This window comes from Melopsittacus undulatus, chromosome 6 (genome assembly GCF_012275295.1).
Source record: "Melopsittacus undulatus isolate bMelUnd1 chromosome 6, bMelUnd1.mat.Z, whole genome shotgun sequence".
Lineage (NCBI taxonomy): Eukaryota > Metazoa > Chordata > Aves > Psittaciformes > Psittaculidae > Melopsittacus > Melopsittacus undulatus.
In genome coordinates, this window is record NC_047532.1 from 27,660,193 (window position 1) to 27,681,115 (window position 20,923).

Consider the following 20,923-nt stretch of genomic DNA (forward strand, 5'->3'; position numbering starts at 1 on the left):
TCAGAGTAACCCCTGGGTAATTCATTTTATCCTCAGGATAAATTACCGCTGCAGGTGCAGCCTGATGCTGAGCACTGCCTGAGCCGCATGTCCCAGCCCTGGGCACAGCACCGTGCTGCCAGTAGCTGCAGGGTTTCCTACACTCAGTTCTGGGGAAGAGCTGTAAAATAAAGCCTCATAAATTAATTACCTGAAAGAGTGGCAGAATGTTATTAAATACTTGGGAGTTAATTGCAGTGATGTTAATCGCATGTATTTTAATGGCTCCAGTAGAGATGTAATATGTAATTCCATAGGTATTCCAGAATAATTTAGCAATTTAATTAATTTCTGCTAATACCTTTTAAATCACCTGCCCTTTTCCTCTTGTTTTCTCTGAGGGAAAGGATGAAGAAACTTTTCCAGCTGGCTAAATTTATTGCAAATTCACTTTTGTTGGCAAAGATACCATTTGATTTCTCAGCAGATTTATTCCCAGTAGAGAACCCCACAAAGTCATCCTTGGGTAACAGGGTGGCAAAGCAGGGCTGTAATTGCCTGGTCGTTCAATGTTTTGGACAGATGATGATGGGCTGAAAAGATGAAGACTAAAATAATTTGTCAATTTAGGTCAAATTCAGTGAGTAGAGCCAGAAGAAAATGTGGAAGAGAAATGTAAACAGCATCAGGCATTTTGTTCTGGCTCCTCAAAATTAAATGTTTGGTTTAGAAAAAGCAAAAATATCCCATTTCAGCATGTTTGAGATGCAGCTTTTCTGCTTGCCTCCTTGCACCTCCTCCCAGGTGCAGGCAGCTGAGAGGTGCCCAACCCCTGGGGCAGCTTTTCAGCTGGAAAAGCCTTTTTTTTGCTTGCTGAACCCAGTACTGGATGAGTGCAGGGCACAGCACCTCTCGGGATGGCACTTGGGCTCCAGGGGAGGTGGATGCAGGAGGAGAGAAGGGATTTGAGTTATATGGGAGCTGCCCTCCGAGCTGCCCCCTCCCTCCCCACACTGGAAGAAAAGAGACCACCAAAAGCCATTGCTCTCATGGGGCTTTTATTGTCCGGCTGGCCCTCACCTCCCACCACCTGCCCACAGCCAGCCAAGCCCATCACCACCACACACACCAGAGGAGACCCATGCCCATCCCCAAGTCCAACCACCTGCCCCGGGCAGCACATCCTTCCCAGCTCTTGTTTGAGGTTTGTTTTCTTTTCTTCTTTTTTTTTTTTTTTTGGAAATATTTTATTTTAAAAATATAGTAGCTGTGGAAAGCAGCCCTCTTTATAAACGCTCGATGCCAGAGTGAAATGCATCATCGCCAGCCTCACTACAAAACCCTCCTGGGTGCCCACCTGCAGCAGTGCCGGTGGGGCCAGGGCAGCGGCGCTGGATGCTGCAGGAGGGGAGGCTTGCAACGGCAGGGAGAGACCTTTCTAAAAATAGAAATATTGTGCTGAGTTGTTTGGAGTGAATGAAATCCATAAAATGCCAGCATTAGATTAGATTCAGCTTGTCAAATATTGCTCCCAGCAGGGTTGGCGTGGTGCACTGCTTGAGGCGCAGACCCCCTTGTCCTGTGGTGAGGGACCCATGCTGGCTCCCAGCCCTGCTCCCTGCCACAGGGCTTGCTGCTCTTGGCCATCACCAACCCACAAGGACATTGGTCCCTGGGGCAGCCCAGAAGCCCCTGGGAGCTGCTATAAATATGAAATTGTAAACACAACCATTGGAGATAAGAGACATCTACAATCACAGGGTTTACTGGTTCAAACGTCCCACCTTCCCCCCCCAACCCATACACCTATGCCCCTGTCCCCACTCAATAAAAAGGTCTTCAGTAACAAAATCTTTGTTACAGGCTTGGAGTAAAGGTGAGGTGCTCAAGGAGTAAAAAGGGACTTTGCAACCTTAGTAGTCTTTACTCAGGAGTGATGGTGGTGGGAAGGACAGACAGAAAGGGTTAGCTGGTTCAGGTCCTTTGCAAGTTCATTTGGTTTGTCTGGAGGACTCCTAGGGTTATACCTGAGATGAAGACGTCTAGGGGACACTCCATAGCTCAATTACAACGTGGTTGGTGTTGGTGTTTTGTTCCTAGAAGAGCCCTCGCTGGCGGGATTTGTCCATCTTGCTCGCCCATGCAGCGAGAAAGCAGCATCCCTCCTCTGCTTGGCACAGGGCTATCTGAACCAATGCTCGGCTGGGGGTGACCCCTCATGTGTCAAGGATCTCCCTCGTGGGTGATGGCTCGTGAGGGATGCCCTGTGTGCTGTGGATGCTCTGGCTGTGGGAGAGGGAGTTCTGCTGGAGCTTCCAGAGGGAACTCCTTCACCTGCCGCTTGTACTCGAGGAAGGTGCATGCCTTGGTGGCAATTGCGATGATGTTCTTGCCAATAAAGATGGTGGAGACCCTGCTGTCCTGGAACAAGACCATGTTGATAGCCCGGATGAAGATGGTGACGATGTTAATGGTGACCAGGCTGAGGACGGGATAGAGCATCATTTTCTGTGGGGCAATGTGCTCCCCTTGCATGCTGATCTCACTGAGGGACACACAAGGCAGGATCAGGAGGAGTATGTAGCAGTAGAAGAACATGAGCCCCTCTGCCCAGATGGGCAGGCCGGTCCTGTGCGGTTCCCACAGGTTGGCCTGGATGTCCAAGATATCTAGCAGGTCAAGGGCCACCCAGAAGAGGCGCCCTCGCAAGTCCTCTTTCTTCCGAAAGGTCCGTATGTACTCCATGCTGTCCAAGGCCACCAACACCAGGTAGAGCCCGGGCACACAGATAGAGAGGAGCAGGGTCAGGGCTTTCCTGGCCACTGTCTCCAGGTTCTTCTTGTCTGCTTTGTAATTCTGAAAGATGAAATACAGCTTGATCTCCAGCACGAAGATGTAGAGGAACCACAGGATCATGGCATAGCCCCGCTTGGCTGTCTTCACCTCTGCCCCCACCCACACCGCCACGTAGCGCAGCACGATGAGGAAGCAGATGTCCCCCACCAGCACGATGATGCAGACACCAATCTTGCGGGGCCCTTGGTTCTGCTCCACCAGGTACGCATCCATGAAGGCCATACTGGTCATGATGACAATGGTGGTCAAACAGACATGGCGCTTGTCGGGCGGTGGCAGCACCATGATGAGATGAGCAGCCCTCCCTCCACGCCAGCACTAGGGAAGCAGTCCTGTTGGCAGGGCAAGGGGGGACATCCACAGTGAGCCAGGGACCAAGGGCTGCTCTGTCTGCCAGCCCCAGGAAGAGATCCCTGGAGGAGCAGCAGCTCAGCTCCCACTCTCCTGGGGTTCTGGGCTGCCCCTGCAGACCCTCTCCCAGCTCTTCACCCTTTGCTGGCTGTGCCCTGCAAGCACCTCGGCTCTGCCACCGGCCCTGGCTTGCTGAGCAACCCAGGCACCCTCCTCCAGCAGCAGCCAGGGCTCATGGGCATGCAGGGCCTCCTGGGCAGAAATCCCTCATCTGTGGTGGGTCCCCCATTGTTGTCAGGCTCTCCAGCAATCCCACAGCACTAATACACCTCCAGGTTTCGAGCCCCAGATCCTGGTACAGATCCCTGGAAATGCACCCTCCAGGCAGGAGGCAGACCTGGCTGGCAGGGAAGGAAAGGGAGCTCTCTTCTTCCCAGCAAGACCTCACACTCCTCCCTGGTCTGAGGGTGCTCTGCTGTGTCCTCACAGAGCACTACCTTCACATCTATCTCTGCGGGGCTGTGCCATGCGTCTGCTGCTCCCAGCTGTACATGCATCCCTCCATCCCTGGAAAAGATAGCAGAGAATAAGCATTAAGGGTCTCTCCATGTGCCAGACATGGATGGCGAGGACAACAGCTCCCCGTCAGCTCACATCACATGGCAGCATGAGCTGTGTTACCACAAGGTAATATGTCCCACTGCCAGGACACCCACTACCATGCTCTGTGTATGGCTGAATATAGAACAGGATTTTACTGAGGACGAACACAGCCTAGGGTGTCCTGCCTGGAAACATGGTGTGATGCCCTTACACAGGCACTCTCCATACAAAACTGCTCAGCAAGTTCAAGCTCTGGGTGCTACTACAGAGAAAGCAGAGGCACAACCCTGGTGGAGACAGGCAGATCCATGAGTGTGCCATGATACTGTGAAGTCCCACTGGGGGCCGTGGCACCCCCAGTTCCACGTGTCCCAGCCCAGCTGTGCCGTGACTGCAGTGGGGAGAGGGACCCACATGCTCTGCAGAGGTCCCATCCTGGACATGGCTCTGCTAAACGATGGCCATAGGGTTTCACTGGTAACTGAGGAGGGGAATACTCAGCTTCCAGCAAGGAATAAAGGCGAGCTCTCCAGAGAGGACTCTGAATTTCCTCACTGCTTGAGCAGCCACCTGGCTGGGTGTGAATTAGTGCTCGGGGTGGCAGGCTGCAGCAGTGGAAGGGGTAAAGCATCTTGCAGGGTGTGGGATACCTTCCTCCTTGAGTAGGGCTGAGGTTAGGGCTGGCATGTGGTGCTTGGGCTGTCCCCATCATGGCAGGGGAAGGGGCAGAAAAGCTGTCCCCAGAATGACACAAGGTCCCAGAAGCTTTCTGGCCAGGCACAGCTGCTCACGGCCACAGCTCCTTCTCACCATCTTGTGCTTGTGTAACCGATTTGCAAATCTTTCCTGTGCAGGGACCCATTCCCAGGACGGGAATAGGTGATAGTGCACTCAGGAGTACTATCAAACTGCTTACAGAATGGAGGAGACAGGTAATGATCACAGCCAGATATGCCCATCACATGCCATGTCACAGCTAGCCCTATGTGCATAGCAGCTTTCTGAGAGGAAAGTGCTTGACCCCACAGATCCTCACTATAGATCACCCCATCTTGCCCTGTGGATCCCAGCCACTGTGGTTGCCTCTGACCATTGGAAGGGGACCACGACCCAGGGATAGCTCCAGGAGCTGTCAGAGGAAATCGATGCTCTTGCCAGAGCCTGTCCAGGACTCGGTGGCACTGCTTCTGCTCCCACTGGCTGGCTTAACAAGGACACATGGAAACTTGGGCTCTCACATCTTTTAGGGAGAGGCAGAGGTGGAGGCTGAAGGGAAGAAGCCAAGCCTAAGGAATTGTAAGCCATTAAAAGCCTGCCCTACTTTGTACAGGGAAGTGTATTACAGCTGCTTATGTTTATGGGACTTCATTTAAATAAAAGCTGGATTCTCTTCTGTGTCATGGAGAGAAGAATAAAGAAGAAAAAGTGGGAAGCCAGGTGACTCAGAGACAGCCCTGAGGATGTGTGCCTGAGTAGGTGGACACCAGGGATGAATGTACCTTTGTCCTGGCTCCTGAAGGATGTGGCAGGCGAGGATGTAGTGTTCAGCAAATGTTAGCATGGGACTTAAAGTCCCCAAGCTGGGACCATTCTGTGTCCATTGCGAAACTCATGCACAGCAGGGAAAACTGGCATGTTAAAATAATTTTTCAAGCAGGAATTGTCCAGAAAGAAACAAAAAAGATGGGAGGGATTCGTGAATCCTTCTAAACAGTGCTTCCCAGGCAAGGCACTCACTGCAGCTCTGCTCTTACCAGCATCTCTGCAATGTCTTGTAGCTGCCATTTAGAGCTTTGGTTTGTTCTTTCTTGAGGTTTTGGATAAAAATATACAGTCACTGCTGTAACTGCTTTTAAACTCATGCCAAGTTTTACAGGGGATTTATAGCCAAGAATGGATAATTCCAGATAAATTAGGTCTTTCAGAAGGGAATAGAACTTTTTTCCTTTCCCCCATAAGTATTTATGCCTTCAAAAGACAGTGGTTATTTAAAGGGCAATGGGTGCATCGCAGCACGTTAAGGTTAGGAAGCAGCTTGCTTGTAAATCCTGCCCCTTTGCTCCTGTGTGCTACATATGTGGTCTGGGAAGCTGGGGGAAGGACAGGCTTCCAACCCAAGCTCCTCATGGCTACATGAAGGCACACAGAGAAACCCTACCCTACCTCTCCATAAACATCCAGGGCAGTGGGCAGCACTAATTCATGGTGTTTACAACAGCAGCAAACAAGTCTTTCATGGCTGGTGCTGAGCAGACTGTTTTCAGCAAAAAAAAAAAAAAGAGTGGATTCTTCCCTTCCCTCACATCCTAATGATTCGTAGCAGCTTGGGATGGGTTTGGTACACATGTTCACTTGTTATCATGACCTTTCAGAGCGGAGTAAGGGGATCGTGGGGCTGAGCTGAATCACAAGGCTCGAGTGCTGCTTTCTCTTGGGTTAAATCTGTATTACCCAGGGCAAGCACCTCTCTTGCCTTTTGCAAATAGTTTCAAGCTTTTGCTGCAGTGCAAGCTCTCCTTTCCAGCTGTGCAGTAGCTGGTATTTTTCTCACTTCTTGCAGCCTTGATGCTATATGGAAACATGGAGGTCTCTACCGATCTGTGGAGCAGAGCTCACCTGTTTGCATGATGCGTGACCATCCTACCAGCGAGGGGTCACATAAAACTCTCTTCAGAGGACTATTAAACAAAGCAGGTAGTTTTTAAGCAACCATTACTCCGGAAAATCCCAATTCATAATTTTTAAATGACTGCATTTGACAGTACATTCAGAAACCGCTTGAGAAATGTGCTGGATAAACAAGAAAATGAGCATGTCAGTCACAAGAGCATATCTGAGGCAAATATTTGTTTAGACAAGTATTCACAAAATTCTTCCTGCAGGAATTCTTGTAAATAAAAGGCAGCTCACCTGAACGTAATGAGCTTGGAGTGTTACAGATGCCAGCGAGCCAGACTGGCAGCTTCCTAAGGGAAGGAATCTAGCACCCTTTGCATCCCACTCGGTGTCAGGGCTCCCACAAGCAGGTATTGCAGCGATGCTTCACTCTTGGCAACTACAGGCCTCCTTACCAGGACAAGATTCAATCCATAATTCCATATTCTCCTGTACCACTATCCTATGCAAACATCTCTGTTGCCTGCACTAGAGTGAGCAAACACACTCGGTAACACCCACAGCAGCTTGTGATCAGCTGGCAAGATGCAGCCCAAGAGGAGTATCCAGCCACACCAGTGAAGACTGACAGCATAGCACAGGGATAGGCAGCAGCAGCATGTCTCCTCTCCATCTGGGGACTTTCTTGGGGACACCCCATTTGCCAGTGCAGACTGCCCCTTCCCAGCATTCCTGCAGGGCAGGAGGGGATGCAGTGGGAATGGGGGCAACCCACTGATTTCCTGGAGAGACCTGGAGGTTCTGCAGGTGGGTCTAAACCTAACTGAAGTGCAGGGTTTGCACTCTTCATCTCTACCCTGCTTCCTCTGGCACCAAGAGAAAATGAGCAGCCAGAAGAGGTGCAGCCAGCCCCTGCCCTTAATACCCTGGTCTCTTTGCTCTGACTGGGGAGTTATTTCTTGGTCTTGTACCTGTTTTTCCAGCCCTCATGGCTGCTATAAAGCACCTGCACCTACCTGAGGATGTGTGCTCACAGCCTTGCTTCACCATCAGCCCTGGCGCTTTGGAAGAAAATCAAACTGTGCTTCCCACTGCAATGCTGGTGGCACACTGTGGTGTGACTAATGACCCCTAGCTATGCCGTTACCAGTGTCTGCAACACGCTGGCACGCACGACCAGTGCCCTCTACATCCTCTCCCATCTCTGCTCCCTGCCTGTGCCTGGCATCACCTGGCATGGCACAGGCAATGCACATGAGAGCCATGCAGGTGCAGGGAGCTGTCAGCACAAACCCCATTTCCCAGGTCTGGGGAGCAAGTAGCCACAGACAAGCCTGGAGGGCTTGGGAGCCACTGTCAAAACACAGCTCATTAATGCCAGCCAGCGCATCCTGAACCCTGGCACTACCTGGCAAATTAGTTTAAATTATTTAAGTGATTTGAATTCTGTCTATAAATAAAAGAGGGAGGGAGTGAGACAAAAGTATACACAACACACTTCCCAGTTAGTTAGGATGCCACACTGCTTTAAGCTTCATTTGCACTTTAATTGCTGTGATCTATTCCAGCTTTCCCCAGTGTAAATCCAAAGTTCCCCTTCACTTAGTCCTTCAGCCCTCTGAAGAGCTGCTGCTCCATAAAGCCCTTTCCCTGACTGGCAGTGCCCGCCCCACCATGCCATGTGTCACAGCACCATCCCCAGTGTGGGGCAGATGGAAGTGATGGCATGGCCACCTTTTGCAGGGACTAAAATGCAGAGTGGCATGGGTGATGGCATCATTCACCAGCAGCCAGCCATGCTTCAGAGAGCAACTAAGGAACAGCCAAGTGATGGGCTCTGGCAGAGTCGGGGCTGAGAAGTGGCTGTTAATTGCTTACGCCTCTTGTGACCCACTCAATTATTATGAGTGCACTGCTTAAGGATGGCGTTTATAGGGAGAGCAGATCCTCCTCTGGCCAATAAACTGTAAATCATGTCATCCCTGTGCCACTGCATTTTCCCACCTCACCTTGCTGAAAATCAGGGCTGGTGGATGTCTCATTCAGCCTCATTGACCTGCAGACTGGGATTTAATCTCCACCCCCTGCCCCAGGCAGACACTAGGGACTGAGAGCTGGGGATGCTTGTACCCTAAGGAGTAGGGAAGATCGCTTCTGGGCAGCAGCTGCACCCTGCCTTCTCTGAGGCAGTACTGGTATCTCAAGTGCATCCTCTGAAGGAAATGAGATTGAGGAAGATTTTTCCGGACCTTGCCCACTAATTGTGTCTGAAGGAGGAAACAGCCCACTTGCTAATGATTACAGATAATTTACCCTGTAGGCACATGGAGAAACAGGGAAAGAGCTGCAGACTGTTCCCAGAACCTGTCCAACATAAACAATATATCAGGGCTATGAGACACAACCAGCTCCTGCTTATACCAGTGAATGCGTCCACTGTGCATCCTGCAAACCACCACAGCTCCCTCAAGGGGCTCATTTCACCCCCTTTCCCCAAAAGAAACCTGAGCAGAAAGTATCAGACCTGTTGCCTGAGTGGGAAAAAAATAAACCCACCCTCTTTAATCATATAATTTTTGTGATGGAGTGGAGAACTGCTGCTCACCCAAATCAGAGCCCTGCGCAGTAAGGATGGCCTTTTGTGTTCACAGCCCTGTCCCCCATGGCCGTCCTGGCCAGGGATCTCCTGTCAATACAGGCAGCTGGATCTGCTAGGAGCAAATCCCTGTTCACAATTCTGAGTTTGATGGTATTTGACAGACGTGCCAAAAAAAAAAACCAACGCAAAAAAAGGCTTTTCAGATATTTCAGGTGTTTAAAGAAGGTAAATTCATTAATTTTGACTGGTACATAGAATGTTAAGTTATAATACTGTGTTTTGACACTTCTGAAACTGTTTACTATTTCCCCAGCAAAACATGCTGTTTCTGTAGAGGAATTGCTTGACGTTTCTAAGTCGGGTGGATTTGCAAGATTTCATTCTGATCTGTACTAAACCCCTGATTTAATAGTGTCAAAATCCCCCATGATTTGTTGGTTTGGGCATGCAAAACGGGGTGTGTTTAGCAAACTTCTGGTTGCATGTGTGTTTGCCATAGTGAGAGATGTACTTGGAGCTCAGTGACTCTGGTGTGCAGGGCCCGGTCACGGAGGTGTCCCCATCCTCGTCTCCCTGCTGGCTCCCTGCACACTATCCTCACTTTTCCACAGAGCTTTCCCCACTGGTGCTGGGGCTTTTCCTCACCCTTTTACTTCAGAAGACCTCCTGGGCCTGCCTCACCTATAGGGACCTGCTTCTCCTCTGCCAAAGTTCACCTGCACTTCCCCATGCCCCTGTCCTCCCAGGCTCCCGTCTGATCCCAGTGCTCCTGCAATCCCTGCTCCCAGCTCTGACTCTCCAGGGGAGATATGACTTGCCTCTGCCAGGAGAATTTGTCCCAGCTATACCTTTTTCTGTTTTCAAGGCAGTTTGTCTGCTTTTTTGAGACTGATGGATTTTAAGTGTTTCCTCCAGCATGATCCAAGCCCACCCTAATGTGTCATCAGTAGATATAACCACCACCCTTGCTGGTCCCCTAGCCAGGTCAACTGGGACAGTGTGTGTGAATCACTGCCAGGTCCCCAGATAACCTCACACTGCCATTATTAGGAGGGAAAGAAAATACAGAGCCAGCTCACAGTCCTCACATGGCTGCTTTCCTCCTTCCCCATAGATGGAGAATGGAAAAGCTCCTTTTTCTTGCTCATCCTTGTCCTAACTCTGCTGGGTGCTGGCAGGGAGGCACAAATTTTCCTGAAAGCACTGCTCCCCAGCATCCCAGAGTGCCCTCAGCACTGCTCTGGAAGCCTCAGGTACCCTTTGCCTCATCTAGGCATGACGGAAAGGGACTCAGCTAATTAAAAGGAAATGAAAGCTGGTGTGTGAAGCTATAAATAGGAGAGTGCTGGGAGCTTCCTGGTGCTGAAAGCATACTTGTAGGGGAAAGGGCTGCTAAGAGCCCTGGGTAGAACTCTAGAAATCTCCTAGGGAAGCTGCATCTGAGTTCTGCAGGTATTCCCTACCTGTGTGAGAAAGTGTTAGGCAGGGATTATTCTGCAGTAAGTAGATGGCTGAATGGATGAGGGGCTAATTTGCAGGTTCTCTTCTAGAGACCCAGGCAGAGAGGAATCTGCTAGTTTCTGTGATCTGGGGCCGGGCTGGATGTCAGACTAAATAAAGGCAGTAGGTGAAAGACCCATGTCTTGCCTCCTCCCTCACCCATATGATGAAAGGAAAGGTTGTGGGCATCAAGTGGCTGATGCATATCAAGTTCAAAAGGGAAGATGTGGGAAGACATAGCGATCTGACTCTTAAGCTGCAATGCTGGAGACCCCTGCTATTTGATGCTGAAGGTATTAAGCACTTTCTGCATACAGTGACTTTTGTGAGGTGCTGCACTGGCTCCCAGAGCAAATTCTGTGCTGGAGCAGAAGAACAGCAAGAATGCCTGTATCTTCTGCTGCCAAGAGAAAACTTTCCCCTATCCCTCCTACATAATTTCCCCAAGTGAGCAGAGGGCGTGGGCACTTGAGGAGAGGATGCTTCAGCATCATGTAGAGAGGGAAGCACCTCTGGAGGCCGATTAGCTCACCTACCAGCCCTGAGAGAGCTCCTCCACAAATCACAGGGACATCTCTGTTCTCTTTGGAAGCTGCCTCAGGCTTGTCCCTACTGGCAGGCTGTGGTGGCATGTTGCAGCAATTGGAGAGAAATAATTATGCCTCTGTTATTCCTTCTCGGCCCTGAGCATAGGTTTAGTGAAGGTGGGGTGAGCTGGGCAAGCTGCTGCTACTGCTGCTGTCGGTCTGGCCTTTGATTAAGAGCAATTGTTCTGCTCTTAATTAACACAAGGCAGCTGCTGGCTACTCTGGTAGAATAGAGGGGTAGAGCCCAGGGACTGTGATAAAAGAGATTGTGCCTGCTGGCTCCTGCTGAGCCTGGCAAGACTACCCTCTCCCCAGCCATTTAGGCTCTGTGCAATGCCACCTCCAAACCTCACCAGGGAACCACAGCCCAGAGGGGAACTCTTCCCCTCAGGTAATGCCAGGATTTAGCTGCTGTATGAGCTAGAAGCAGAGATGGGGAGGAGGGGGGTAAACCAGTTAATCTGTGGGGTAATTTTCCTGCTCTCTGCTCTCCCATTAAGATGGTAATGTTGGCAATGCCTGGCTGCTCCCACAGGGTTTATGCCCCTATCTTTTTCTCAGAGACCTTCCTGAGACAGACCTCTCCTGTGCCAATAGCTCTTGTCCTCTGGTGACACGTGGCATGCTGCTGCCCACCCAGGTCTAAGGCAGCCATCTGCCCTGCATGGTGCAACAAGCCTCCCTGTGAACAGGAGTGCAGCCGCTCAGCCTGTTGCTTTTGCATCTGAGCCAGCTTCCCATGAAAAGAGAAGGCATGTCAGCTATTTTTGCTCCCCAGTGACTTGGGAGCAGGCAGCAGGGATGGGTGTACCCAGTAAAAGCTTCACCATGGGGTGTTTTTTTTAGAGTTCAAGTGTCACAGAGCACGTCTCAAACCTTGGTAACACAGGGACAGCAAGCAGGAAACAACTTGTGGATAACTTGCAAAACCAAGGGACCTTTGCATTGCCAGGCACTTGGTGAGTTTCTTTTGACAAGGCAGGCCCAGTGTTGATTATGGATGACAACAGCTCACTGGCTGTCATCATGAAATGTTAGCACTCCCAGTGGTGCATCTTCTGGCAGACAGACACCTATTAACCTGTCTGGTCTTATATCATGGTTGAGTCATGGCAGAGCGTTGGTGGTGCCACAGAGCTGGAGATGGGCCTCAGTGGACCCTGCTCTGCATTTGCTCTACATCATTTAAGTCTGTGCCACTGCCAGATCTGAAGAATGGTGTGCCAGGGGGGTCACAGTGCTTGGTAGGCTCAGAGGACAGCAGGCAGATGTGTTTGGCCCCACATGTAGGCACCAAGCTCAGGGTCACTTTCCCCATCCTGTGTGTGCTTCAGCCTCCAGGGTCAGGGCAATGCTGGTATCTGCTGCTCTGGCATTGCCTGGGAGATAAGCATTGCACCCATCTCAACACACTGCAAGAAAAATAATGCTAGCCCAGAGGTTGCCAGGGAGACATTTCTCTTCCTCTGATTTCCAGACTTCCTTCTACCAGCCATCTAATAAATCTAATAATATCTGTCTTGCCAGTGTCTAATTCAATTCCAGCCTCGAGAGACTGGACTTCTTACATCACTCACAGACCTAAACAGCTACATCCCTGGTGCACAAGCCAGGCCAAGGGGCTGCTGCAGGCTACTCCAGAAGAGAGCAATTACCTGGGATCAGAACTCACTCTCCCAATCATTTATGTTTGCAGGTTTTTCTTGGGTCTCACCTAACTGAATTATTTAGATGCTTGAACACCATGGCCAGAGGCAGCTGATGACTTTTAGACTGAAGTCAGGGCATTAAATGAGGTGTATCATATTTCGTCTTGAGGACAACTCTCCACAGCACCTCCTGTTTACACCCTCATGCAGCAGTTGGCAGTCTGCAGTGTGTTCAACCTAATGCCATCTCCAGTGAGCAGCTGGGCTTTGATTCCTGCTCTAAAGGTGAAGCACTTCCAAGGTCATGTGAAGAATTGTGGCCAAGCCTACTTCCCCAGATTTGCTCCATCACTTGAAAGCACAGGGGCTGGTGGTGGTTCTGCTGCATGGAGCACCTTCTGGTTTCTGGCCCCAGCAGGGTCACATTTCAGCAGAACTTGAAGGCTCACAGAGCCAGAGCTGCAAATGTCCTAATCTGAGCTTCCAGGAGCATGTCTAATGAAGCTTTCTGTTCTTACTGTCTTTACAAGGAGGATCACCCGTGCTGTGTCAAACACTGCTAATGAACAACTACATAGCTCCCAGTGGGAGGGATTTGTGTTTCCACAGTGCTGTCCTCCCAGAGGTCCTCTACCTGCCTCCCAGACACTGACACAATAGTGCTCCAAGCCACTTGGGAGCCAGACCAAAAGGTTTTGGGAACTGCTGCAGCCCTTGCATGGGCACCAGCTGGTACACACCCAGGAAAGGGTTGGGGTGGCTAACGTAAGCATGTGCTGGGGGATTTGAAGTAGCAACCTGTATATCTTGATTGAGATCTCCAGTACCCTCTCCTTTACATTTGTCCTTCGTTGTCAGCCAGTCAGGAGGATGCTTGCATGCAACTTGTGAAGCTCAGACCACCAGTGGCCCAGCCAAAACATCTGTGTGGTGTCCCTGCAGGGGTCTGAGCTGCTGTTTGGGCAGCATCCCATTGTGTGGGAGTTATATGCTGCTTGTTTCGCATGGGACCTGTTTGGATTGAGCTGTTCATTTGCATGAGCTACTGCTTTTCCAGGCTTGCTTTGCTACAAAATCTTTCCCTTCTCCAAAAAAAAACCTTTCAGAAAAATAAGAAAAGGAAAAAATCCCAGTCATCAGTCCTGCTTGAGTACTGGGCTTGGTAGGACCCACATGTCATGCTGGCCTGTGGAATGGTGTGAACCAAGAGGGTGAGCAGGTAAAGTGCAGGAGCCCTGTCCTCAGCACTGGGGAAGATCCCGGGCTCTTCTCTGCCAGATCCCAGGAGACGAGGGTGCCTGTGCGGAGGCTGCATGGAAACTGAGAGATGCTGTGGCTTTCCCATCCAACAGCATGAGCAGGCGTCCTCTATCTACCCCAGGAGGATGTGACAATTTGCTGTGCTGGAGCTCATTGCCAAGGAGATAAAATATTTATGGCTGCTCTCTCTTGCTTCCCATTTCAAGCCATGGTGACTTATTTGTTGCAAATTTACACACATGTTTAAAGACATCTTTACATTTCTTCCAAGTACAAAAGGTTTATTTCTCCATGTAGCATTTTGCCAGTCAGAATCAGACACCCCATTTACTGTGTGCCTGCATTTGTTCCCAGCTTCAGTGCTCATTTTCCTCTTGGTAATGATTATCATTATACTAAGAAAAATGGGTCATTTAGAGCAGTTTCTCCCCAAATGAAAGGCTGTGGGATACAGGATATCATTAAAATTCTAAACCTGACTTCCAACCTCAAAAGCAGGCTCTAGCTATTTGGGTATCTCTGTGGAGGGAGGAAGGGAGGGAAGGAGAGAGGGTGCACGATGAATGCGCTTTAGCCACAGAATGACTGGCTGAGTCCACGTGGCCTTGTGCCGCCGACATCTGCACTGGCAATAAACACCCTGGGCTGAGGCCGTGGCCTGTGCTGTTGACACATGGACTCCCTGCCCGCCGGTAGAGGGCAGAGGCTGCCTCCCATCCTCTCTAAGACTGCCTTCCCGGCCAGAGCATCCACAGGGCTTCTGTTGCATCTGCTTTCCAGCCCCATTCTGCATGGGACAGTGCAACCAGAGCAGGCAGCGGGAGCTAATTCCTACCATAAAAAAAGAGCAATTTAGCTCCTGCCAGGAGTGATGTGGCTGTGTCAGGTCCCCTGCAGAGGTAGAGGCTGTCAGGCTTAAAAGCCTGTGCTTGGACAAAAGAACAGGCTGAAGTACACAGACAGAGCATCCCTGGAGGCAGCGCCTGCCTTGCTCTAGCACATTGCTAAGTGCTGAAGTAACCCACCTCTGAAAGTGCTAGTGCTGTTCCAGGGGCTAGCCACTGGCCCCTCTAACATCCGGGTCCTCACGACTGCAGGTGCCTGGAGATGGAGGAGATGCTTGCCCAGGATCTCTTCCCACCTTTTCAGCCCTGGATCCGGGCTCCCAGCACCACAGTCCCTGCCAGGCTCCAGACTGACTCCTTGCCTGCTCATTTCTGTTGGTAGGAAAGCATGCCCTGCCCAAGCTTGGTGACAGCTTTGTCCATCACAGCAGGTCTCCCACCTGCCTGGTGTTCTCTGCCCCCTGATCTCCAGCATGCTGCTACCCCAGAGTCTCATTTCTATCTCCTTGTATCTCCAGAAGGGGCTTCGTAAGAAATGTTTTGTTTGGAAAGGCTGTGCAACTTCTGTGCAAGTCTGAAATTGTTGTGTACTGAGCTGCAAGGCAAAGCTAATCCGTTTTACAGCTTAGCCAGCTGTTGAAAGATGCTATTTAGGAGCAAAGAGCTGCTAACTGTTTTCTCCCCACTGTGAAATGGTAGGGACAAGGGATATTCAGAGAACGAGAGATGGAGACTGACCCAAAATGGCTAATTTAAAAACATCTTTTAAGAAGGGAGACTTGCCCCAAATTGTCAACTTTTGAAGTGGTTTCTTTCTAACTGTGCTCAGAATGGGCTAATTTTTCATTCCTTTTTTTCACATTTTAAATCAAAACGTGTATAGAAAGCTCTCTTGCTGCTGCTCACAGCCAAGCAAACATACCATGGTTAACATCACGTCTTGCATGTGGGATGCAGGAACAACTGCATCAGCCCATTGCGGTGACTACATTCCCCTGCTCCACATCACAATATTGACCTCTCATGGTCACAGCCATGGAGTTATTAGTGTGCATCACTTCCAGGCCCCGGTGTGCAGCTCTCCCCATGCTATGCAGTCCCCAGGCACCCCAAAACTGTGGCAGCTGCAGAGATGGATGTCCCTCTGGGAAGACAAGACAGGAGGGAGGGAGGCAGGGGAGCACGGGTGGGATGCAGGGCATCCCTAGAGCAGGTCAGCTTTCCTCCTTGGGCCCATGTTTCCATTAGGGGTGTTTGAATGACAAGTTAATTTTGGGCTAGTGGACAGGCTGAAAATTTAATATAAACTATTTCTGTCTGATCACCATTTAGTTATTTTCATTTGGGCTTTAGAGTGAAATAAAGAACTGCAAAGAATGGTTAGGAGTCAACCTGAATGCTTTGTTCAGCCTCAGAAGGACATCCTTTCTCTCTGGGATTATTTTACTCTCCTCCTCCTCCCCTCCTCTCTGCCGCTAACTTTAGATTGACTTTAAAGTAGCAAACTGTTCAGACTTTTCAGGAAGAATAAAGAAGATGAACATCATGTTGTGTGGTTTGGTGCAAAACATAGTTCCAGTGGAAAAGGATTCAAACCTCATTCCCAAGTAACTTCAGACAAAGGAAAGAGCAATAAAACCTCTCTCTATCCATTAATGGCCACAGAACCATCAGCTCCTAGTGGGAGGGAAGCTCATCCCTGGCAAGGTGGCAATAAAGTGTGGAACAGATCAGACATTTTCCATTTTTCTCAGTGAAAATGTGAAAGGCAGTAAATGTCTTTCTGGCAGGTATTTCTCACTGAATTTTCTACTGTAAGAGGCACAGGAAAATTGGCATTTGTAGAGCAACAGGTATCCCTCCTGTGCAAAAGCAGAAACTATGAAGCCCTGCTAAGAAAGCAGAGGGACTGGGGGAGACTGGGGGAGACTGCAGCCTGGGTTGCTGCTGAGCTGGCAGAAATCCCACTGGGCTGCAGAGGCAGAGTGGGTGCTCTTCCAGTCAGCTTTTATTTTAATTTGCATCGTGAAAACTGCTCCTGGAGGCCCTGCTGGCCTCCCTAAGCACTACAGGAACACTTGGCACTGATTTTCTCTCTCCCACCTTTGCTCAGCCTGATCCTTTGCCACCCTCCAGTTGGGCACATCACCACCTTACCATGGGGTTCCCGTGGCCACAGCTCCTTCTTTCTGCCTGATTTGTCTCATTAGGCAGCCATTTCTCATTAGGATTCCTGGCAGCCCATCTCCCAGCATGGGGGGACCCAGGGGACCCTCTGCCATGGCAGCTCCAAGGGTGGTTGTCTGCTCTGCAGCTCCATATATTACAACAACGCTTTCCTGCGTTTACATATTTGCATGAAACAAGCCATCGCCTGCTCTCTGTAGTTAATTACCTTGTGAACAGGTAGCTAACATACATCACATCTGTGAAGCCCATGCTTTGTAGCTGCCACCAGCTCCTGTACGCAGAGATGTCCCTACATCCAATGCAGCCACTGCTCTCTGGGTACAAGCAGCCCACAGCAGCTGGGTATGAGCATGAAGGCCAAATACTGGACAGAAAATCACAAATTTCTGTTGTCTGAGGGATGCAGCAGGAATGTACAATTGAGAGGGATGTTCTCATTTTGTCTGGTGCCTGACTGGCCCCTGTCATCTGTGGGGAGACAGTTTTGAATAGGGTGCAAAGGAGCAGGGCAGCAGGCACCAGGCAAAGCTTTAGCTGACCACAAAAGCATCTGCCACTCATTCCCACCCGGAAAACAAGAGGCACTAAGGACCTGGCTCTGTACAGGTGGGGAAGGGCTTTCAAACATAGAAGCCAATGCAGCTGAGTCCTTCTAGGGGAAGCAGCAGTAGCTGTTCACTGTCTACATGCATGGAGCATCTCTAGCACTCTGGGGGATGATCTCTGTAATTTCTGCTATTTCAGACTTCAGTGAACCAAGTGAGTGCAAAATGCAAATGCTGCTGCAAGCAGCCAGGCGTGGGCTGTGTTTGCTTCTACTGTGCACTGGGAGGGTGCACTGGTTGGGGGCTCATGGTTCTCCCTTTTTTAGTGCTGGGAGAGCCACCTTTCCCATCAGGGCCAGGGCTTGGGTGCTCTGCTAAGGGAACCTGTGCTTTGGGATGCTGCTGCCCAGCTCTCCAACAAAGCAGCACCCACCACCAGCATATTGCTGTAGGATATGAGGATGGTGGGACCCTCCTTTCACCCTGTACTGTTCTACAGAGCTCTGACCCCCTCCTGATGAGAGCATGGCTCAAGACATTCATCACTTAGCTCAGCTTTCTGCTCACTCAACTGTAGGCTCCTGCCAAAGGAGGATCTGGCCTCCTGAGCTGTGCTTGGCTGGCACTGCAGCACTCACTCATTCTTCCTTCCCTGGGGATAATCATTAGCTCTGCCCACCCTGCTGCTACCCTGGTGAATGCTGGCACAGGGAGGGAATGCTGCTCAGAAGACCTCTTGGCCAGGGAGGATGTATCACTGCTTCTTTGAGATGCTCTTTGGGCTTTTTCCCCCAGTTTTGCTTCAGCTCAATTTTTGTGTATTTCCTCCCACCTTGAAAGCCCCACAGCCCTTCCCTGACCTTCTTTCCAAGCCTCTCTTCCCAGTCCCCTTTGTGTGTCACAGACATTACCCTGCTCCTGTGTGATGTGCTGGGGCTAGTAGATGGCCATCTTGCCTGTACTGATAGGTGTTTCTAATTACGTAGCTAAACCTGATGTGATGCTGCTGGAGCAGAGTGAGCTGGCCCCAGCAGGACATGCTCTCCACCTCCTGTACTTCTCTGACCCCCAGTAATAAGTGCAGCTCCAGCTTGTGTGATTTGGGGTGCACCCCCCACAGGTCCCAGCCCTGCTTCCTGGCTAGGGTAGTGGGTCCTCTGACTGTTCAAACCTGCCCTGGTCCTAGGACAGAGCTGGATGAGGAGCACACTGGTTTTGAGTGCTCTTACATGAATACTGAGTCATCTGTGGCTTTTTGGGTGAATCTTTTTGATCCTTTCCCATTGAAAGCCTATTTCTTTGTGCTGTACTCCAAATTAGCTGAAGTGTACTTGCAGGAGAGACTGTGGAGAGCTGTCATTTCTTTCCTCTGAGCTGAAATACAAGTGGCTTTCTGAGTGATGTTTGTGTGAGCTACATCCTACAAGATACCTTATGAGCCTTTGGCCCTGAGCAATGGGAGAACTGAGAGAGCACAGCTACATTCAGGCTTGCATTAACTTGACCTCAGGTCAGCTTTAAACTGATAGGGTACACCCAGTGCGAATCCTGAATTAGTCCAGTTTTATAATAAAATAACTTAAACAGCTTTCCACTGAGTGAATTACATGTGCATAAATATAACCTTTCTGTAAATTTAAACAAGGCACAACTTGAAACACAACTAACCCCTTGTCACTGTACACATCTGTCATTGTGCACATCTGCCACTTTCAGATTGCCATTAATGCTGGGATCCCCTTCTCTGCTGAGCAAGGAGTCATCCTTATAGTTCACACATGCTTTGGTCTACCACAGTCGACTGAGCATCTTCATTGAGAAAACAATGCAGATAAGGAGGAAGGAAAGAATGAACCTCTTATAATAAACACAGGGCACATCTGTGCCTTTTCTGCTAGCTGATAGACATGCTACACTGAACACTGGCTCCTAAGAAGTCATCACTTATGCCTTTGTCTTGCTAGACAGCATCTGCTGCTGGTGAGATTATAGATGGACTGCTAGAAGTGATAGTAGATGCTAAGGTCCCATTACAGGTGTCACTTTTTCTCTCAATGCATGGGGAGTTTGTATCTGCAATTTCTGTTTGGTGATGGTGAGCTCCCAGAGATGAGGAGGCTCTTCAGTGTCAAGTGATACACATGTCATGGGCTGGAGATAATCCACAGTGACAGTTTTGGGATTCTGCAGCAAGCAACAGTATTACTCATTTTGGACAGTGCTCACAAGGGAAAGCCTCCATAAAAGTCTCTATTTTTTGGTGCAAATGCTACATTATCAAGAAGATATAGAAAACATTAATGAAGTCTAAGCTGAGAAAGGCTACTCCACCTTCCCTTTCTTACTGCACTGAAAGTAGTAGAAAATTCATGCAGTTGGGGGGGGGAACACACAACAATCTATGCTAGGTTCATGTTCAGAACTCTGAACCTGAGGCTTGTCTCCCATCCCAAATTTAACCAGGCATCAGCTCATTGCCTCAGAGAACTCAGCAGCCAATGGCGTTTTGCTGGCAGGTGATGCCTTTGGCTCTATATACCCCTGCATGCCCATAGGAAGGAAAATGGGATGGGTAATTTTATCCCATCTCACCAGAAGCAAAGCATCACACAAGCCTGTTCTTCCTCTCCTCTAAGTTTAGCCCAACAGTGTATTAAATAGCTGCTACTGGATTCCCGCCAGCCCCTACTTAGCTAAACTGCCTGACTCTGCAAAACAGCAGAAAATTCTCCATTCTGTGTCATTTCTGATCCTTGGGAATGACCCACATCCATCAGGAAACTTGACCCCCCGGGCCTGCAGAAAGCCAGTGTAATTTGCAGAAATGGGTGAAGCAATGAAGGCTTTCTTGTGACATTGGGCATGTTTTCCATGGACATACTGCTGCATGGATCCAGGTTGCTGGAGTCTCAGCTCAGAGCTCCCTCTGTCCCACTGCTGTAAGCCCATGAACAGTAATGAATAAATCTGTCCCTGCTCACTTACAAATAGTTTATAAAAGGTTCATAAATGATTTCTAGATGTTTTAATGAATAGTTAATCAATTATTGCAGGGTCCATCAGGTCAGCAGATTGCTAATAGCCATCAATTACAATGTCTGCTGATGAGCTTATAAGCATCAGTAGGACTCCACTGATGTCTGCATTGGGCTTGTAGTATCTATAAAGGGTTAATAAATAATTAATATATGATGCAATTGCTTCTAACTAAAAGCTGTAGAAGGATATAAAAAAATCCATTCTTGGAAAGCTATGGGCAGCACTGTGAGCAAACATCTGTACCTGGGTTTAAATCCCTGCCTCCAAGGAGCAAAACTGGCAGAGAGATGCCAGCCCAGCCCTC

The 20,923-nt window shown here is 49.7% G+C and overlaps 1 protein-coding gene across 1 annotated transcript in view; it reads right to left on the reverse strand.

The window, feature by feature from the left end:
• Positions 1–1,183: 1,183 nt before the first annotated feature.
• The window catches only part of TMEM121 (transmembrane protein 121), a 36,806-nt gene continuing 17,066 nt past the window's right edge, over positions 1,184–20,923 (reverse strand). Inside the window, exons 2-3 of the mRNA XM_034064379.1 lie at positions 3,684–3,753; positions 1,184–3,167 (exon numbers count right to left, since the gene is read on the reverse strand). Coding sequence (XP_033920270.1) covers positions 2,203–3,120 — 918 coding nt within the window. The 5' untranslated portion in view covers positions 3,121–3,167; positions 3,684–3,753 and the 3' untranslated portion in view covers positions 1,184–2,202. The remainder of the gene's footprint in view (positions 3,168–3,683; positions 3,754–20,923) is intronic.